Source organism: Branchiostoma belcheri, unplaced genomic scaffold, assembly GCF_001625305.1.
Source record: "Branchiostoma belcheri isolate BF01 breed outbred unplaced genomic scaffold, Haploidv18h27 scaffold108, whole genome shotgun sequence".
Classification (NCBI taxonomy): domain Eukaryota; kingdom Metazoa; phylum Chordata; class Leptocardii; order Amphioxiformes; family Branchiostomatidae; genus Branchiostoma; species Branchiostoma belcheri.
Window position 1 is genome coordinate 509,680 of NW_017802469.1, and position 6,000 is coordinate 515,679.

Genomic DNA, 6,000 nt, shown 5'->3' on the forward strand with positions numbered 1-6,000 from the left:
CAAAACTCGGAGACCCGTAAGGGGGTTTAAACTTTTCACAGAAAAAATCATATTATGACTTTTTCCCAAGGGTTTACAGGCCGAAAACTGATTGTTTTATTTTCTGTAGATTTAAAGTAAAATAATAAGCCACAAGTTATTGAAATTCTCGCGTTTATGGGGAAAAGAAAAATATTTTATTGTTGAACTAAATTTCGTTCCTCTACTTCTTAGGTTTAATTCTATTTATCAAATACATGTATGGATACAAAGATTGACTCATTTTACACACCATACTGCAGAGTTTTTGTAAATCTAACCATTAAAAAAAAGTTTTGCACCTATATCTAAACAGCAACCTGACAATAATACATTGTATACTGTCACTCCGCCATCTTTGATGCGTTACGGCAAATTTACGCTGGTTTCACACTTTGTTTGACAGAATTTATGTCTGACGTTTCCTCATTACCACTATCTTGTGGAATTATGATAACTTTGAAGTGTACTCCTCTGCTCCAGGCCGACTTTCTTGTACACGCGCCTTCGTTCTATCTCCGCCATGTTTAACGTTGGTTATATCTAATCTCCAAGCAGATGTCGGGAGGCTAAGTCAGAACGTTTTCCTAGCTTCCTAGTTTCTGTTACAAACTGTCTGCAACTAAATTACAGAGGCGGTTTACAGAAAATGGAAGCTAGGAAAACAAGACAATTCACCTTCCAAATTTCTACTTGTAGATTTTCTATCGACGCATTTATAGGCTATCATACTATAATAAAAGTAGGTTTCTATTTCTATATTCTGCACAGGAAGGCATCTTGGATATGTTGCAACTATCCAGCAATATTGACCATTTATAATATACCAGAATGGACAATATTGCAGTTAAATGATATGAATTTGAATCCAGAACCTCTAGATTAATGATCAACTACCCTGTTAAAAAATGCCTAAATATTAAAGGTAGCATTAGCTCTAGAGTGACAGAGTCAGTCAAAGGCCAAGAGACAAAATGTTCATCAATACAGCAATTGTATTTTTGCAAATACATTCTCTGTATAAAAACTGTAGCCTAAAACTTGTGCTTCCCAAAGAATACATCATGTTGCCCTCTCCTGGTTAAAAGATTATTAATGATTAATGTCCGTATTATATAAGATAGACTTACTTAATATTGTATGAAGCAAAACAGCACCATGGAATGAAAACTACAGACTTCATAATTGTTTTGTATAAGAACATACAAATATCCCCGATCTATTGGTTTACACATACATGTAGATGGTTTTGCAAGTTAATTCTGGCTATTGCAGGCTTTGTATAATTTATTATATAACGTTACCACAGTAACTAGATTATTGCCATGAAGCTTGCTTGCGTGTGAAGATTTAAGTTTTCTGAGGAGTGGCTGGTGGTATGGAGCTGAACTGGGGTCAGCCCTATGTTACGACAGCCCTATGTTACGACAGCCCTATGTTACGACAGCCCTATGTTACGACAGCCTATAATGTTTTGCCTCGATCCATACAAAAATACACGTATCATTTAAAAGATGTATCCCAAACAGTGTCAAACAAACTAACACAAACCCCACTCAAACCTGGAATGAAGGTCAGTTTGAAATCAACACTTTGGCGGGTTTACCTTAACACTCCCGAAGGATCTCTTGTACAAAACAACATATTATGTAAGATAAAACATGAGTTTGAAATCAACACTTTGGCGGGTTAACCTGAACACTCCCGAAGGATCTCTTGTACAAAACAACATATTATGTAAGATAAAACATGAGTTTGAAATCAACACTTTGGCGGGTTAACCTGAACACTCCCGAAGGATCTCTTGTACAAAACAACATATTATGTAAGATAAAACATAAGTTTGAAATCAACACTTTGTGGCGGGTTTACCTGAACACTCCCGAAGGATCTCTTGTACAAAACAACATATTATGTAAGATAAAACATGAGTTTGAAATCAACACTTTGGCGGGTTAACCTTAATGTTTACCTCCTCTCATGTACCTCTTCTACTCTTTCCTCCCATGGGACTGTAAGCTCGATAATGATCACTTTCTTCATCTGCTTCGACCATAGAACCATGTCTCGTCTTTTTTTCAAGAAATCCGAGATTTTTTTGGGAAAAATTCCGAAATGAAAAAAATTATGGACAATTAGTTTTTAAGATTTTGTAGTGGTTTATTGTAAAGCATCTTGAGGTCTTTATACAGCATCTTATGTTAAAATTTTATGAAATATCTCAAGTTTTCCTCCAAAGACCCCAAGATTTGACAAAAAAGCTCGAGATTTTTAGGCTAAATCTTGAGCTCTTTCAATTGTCAACAAGGCATAAAGAAAAGGTTTTTTTTCACAAAATGTTGTATATGTGTACTGTTACTTTATTGGTACAGATCTATGTTAAATGTACCAATTTGTTCTTGTATAATTGTTTCTTCGATTAAACAAATATACAATGCCTTTCCATTGCATTCACCAATAATCATTTTGTCGGGAATATAGCCATAGGTGTGTCGTAACATAGGTGCATCGTAACATAGGTGTGTTCTAACATATGTGCGTCGTAACTGTAACACCGAGTGTAAATAGTGTAAATATGTAAATAGTGGGAATTGTATGTAGGCTTCATGTGAGGCGTCACTGACTGGGTAGCGGTCTGCAACGCTGGTTCTGGACGGATTGTTGGGAGCGTCAAGTGGCACACCGCGTGAGCGGCGCGGGTTCGATCCCTGCCCGTGAATCAACATCCGAGTTTTTCTGAGTTTCTATTCCCTGCTCCTGCGTTACATGACATAGGGCTGTCATAACATTATGGCTGTCGTAACATTATAAGGGCTGTGGTAACATAGGGCTTGAACTGTAAAAACTGCACTAACCTTACAGAATAACAATTGTGTTTTGTATGTGAAGATGAAATTTTCTGATGAGTGGCTGGTGGTACTGGTGCAGAAATTTAGGTCTTTTGGGATTTTATTTCTTCCCTTGCCTCATGTTTGCCACCCTGGTGCTGAAGTCGGTGGGGCGGATCATCATTTTGGTCTTCTTCAGAGAATACATGAAGGGAGGGCCATATATTTCACTAAAAGGAAACCAGTAGACACCATAACCATTGTTGGAGTTGAACCCGTCAGTGTCTCGGAAGTACGGACCGTTCAGGTTACTGTAGCTGTTGAGACCGTACCACCAGCCAGGACCGTAGTATTCTGCCCTTGAACCTGAGGACCAAGTGTCTTGGTCATGAAGACGGGCGCTGAACTTCATACCATTGTTGGTATATGAACCTGTCAGATAGAACCCATCCCCTGCTGTCGACGTCCCACTGTACCCATCCACACTCAGGATGTAATCATTACCCGGACCAACTGAGAAGCTGGAGTATCGAGCAAACTTCACATTCCCATCCCAGCCTGCAAGCTCTATGTACAACTCATACGTGTTCTGGGCCGTGATACGGTAGATGTTGCCTAACCCTAACCAATGCTCACCACTAGGTTGCCCAAACCCATCTCGGTAAGCACCCAACTGACGGAAAAACTCGAGAGACCCGTCAAACCTCTTCTGTATGACCGTCCACCCTCCCCCTTCTGTGGTCTGATCACAGTATACAGAGATCGGGTCGTTAACATGGGCAGGTTTGATAGAAAACACCCCACTAGCTATTTCATCAAACATTTCCTCCGCAGTATAAATGCCTGAGCAGTCCTCAAAATAGGTCTCTTGGCTGTCAGCATTGGCCGGTTTTCTGTGTGGAAGGTGTTGCTTGTTGCCTAGTTCTTTTTTCCGTGCCTCTTCTTCATTGCCAGGTTTTGGGTGAGATGCTGTCATAAACGACAAGACATATATTACATCTTAAGATGTTTTACAGCTACATAAAAAAATTACATTGTTGTTTAAGTACAACTTAATGTAACTAACCTACTACATTACTTACCTACTATCTACAGTTTTCTACTAGTTTCATTATAGTCCTTTCAAAACCAAATTGATCAATTTCCTCCTGTCATTTTTCCCATTTTTGAAATTTGCAATAGTAATTATACATAGTTCACCTTGTTGCTACATATACAATGTTGTCTTAGTACAATTTAATAGTACATCTTAGTACAAGTTTTTGAAATTTGCAATAGTAATCATCTCACCTTGTTGCTGTTCCTCATCACCCGACTCAGGCTCTACTGATGACTTCACCTGTTTAACTCGGGCTGTACATGTCCCTTCTGGGCTGTGCTTGGTACCTATAAGAGAACAGATTTACACATCAATTCCTTCAATCTCTTTGTGATAATGCAGTCTGTGTGACATGAAAATAAATGTGGCCTACAGTTCTCACGGTGCTTATTAGCAATCTCACACTTTTGTGGGGTCACGTGGCGTAGCGGCAGCGTGCTCAGAATCGGGATCAGAACCAAGAGGTCCCGGGTTTGAGTCCTGACATGCCACCGATCTTGTGCCCTTGGGAAAGGCACTTAACACGACTTTCCTCACTTAACCCAGGTGAAAATAAGTATTGTATTGTCTCGTGTTGGTGGCGGCATTAATATGAGTTGAAAAAAATTGAGTGTGCTGTCACGTCTTATGATTACATGTTGGAATATGTACATGTATTAAAAAAAATTCAGCACAGTGGACCAGACATCAAATGTTTTAATACCTAGAAGGCAAGCTATCTTTTATTTTACCTTCACAGGACATCCCTGAAAAGCAGTGTGTTTAACACAGTTGTATAAACCCTGTATAAATAAAACAGAAATTTGTTTTGATTTTCTGCTTTCTACTGTGCAAATAGAAAATTTGTTTCACTGTTGACTGTTGTGATCATGACTTTCAGAGTCAAAGATGACTGTTAGTGTACTAAGTATTTTGTTATGCACACATGCCTATACATACATGTAGTCAAAGTGCCACAATCCACGCGATGCTTCTTTAACATTTCCACAAAGTCACCACAGATCGCCTCAGGAGTTCCCAGTTCAGCATGCTCCAAGTCACTGCCCTTAGCTGGAAGGGAGAGAGTCAAACATTGAGTAATATAATGTACGTCCTACATTTTCATGGGAATAGGTTTTCATTATGATGCACAGAGAATGAAGTCATATTATTCTAAACAGGTTGTCTGTTTATCTATATTATATCTATATTTATGATACATTTCAAAATGTAGCCTAAAAATGGATTCAATTGATGAAGCATACAATTTAACAAACAAACAAACAAACAAACAAACAAACAAGTTCTTTGCTTGAAGTGCAAATTTGGGATGCAACATCCGTATAGTAATGTATCAATTCTGCTTCAAGTTTGTACATGTGTTTGTTCCATATGGAATGCTTTTTAAACCAATATTTAATGACCTTATTATTAAACTCATACTCACCTGTCTCCAAACACTCCTCCCAAACCCTGCACAGTGACAGGGTGAACTGGTCAGTCTGGCCTTCCCCGGTCACTACTGACCACTGGAGAACTGCGGTCACCACAAACACATGGAGGAACCACATCTTGTACGGCTGGTCACTCCTATAAGTGAAGAACAACTAACAGTACAAATGAAGTTCTCAGACCAAAGTTGTATATAGTTATGAAAGGATTGTCATCATAATGCAAACTTCATAATTCCTGACTACAGCATTAATTACCTCCATGAAAAATGGAGGTATTGTTTTTGGCGTGTCTGTCTGTGTGTCTGTCTGTGTGTCAGTGTGTGTGTTTGTGTTTCGCACATTTGCGGCCAGCATAACGTTTGAACCTTTGGATAGATTGTAATGATATTTGGTATGCTGGTAGGTGTTGGGTAGGCATAGGTCAAGGTCAAAGTCAGTGATCTACACTATTGGATGGAAATTATGCAAATGATACTTCATTTGCATAATTAATGAGGAAATTCTGTAATTACACATCATGGCACTTTGATACATGTACTGTTTATAATCTATGGCAGGTCGAATATCAACAGATGCCAATCATGCAAATGCCAATCATGGACCTAATTTGCATAATTAATCT

At 38.6% G+C, this 6,000-nt stretch overlaps 1 protein-coding gene across 1 annotated transcript; it reads right to left on the reverse strand.

The window, feature by feature from the left end:
* Positions 1-1,609: 1,609 nt before the first annotated feature.
* Positions 1,610-5,682, reverse strand: LOC109480160 (fibrinogen-like protein A). Its single transcript, XM_019782326.1, has 4 exons — positions 5,372-5,682; positions 4,885-4,995; positions 4,137-4,232; positions 1,610-3,815 (listed from the first exon to the last, which is right to left on the reverse strand). Exons 1-4 carry the CDS (start codon positions 5,493-5,495, stop codon positions 2,968-2,970), a joined length of 1,179 nt encoding a protein of 392 aa, XP_019637885.1. The 5' UTR covers positions 5,496-5,682; the 3' UTR covers positions 1,610-2,967.
* Positions 5,683-6,000: the final 318 nt, after the last annotated feature.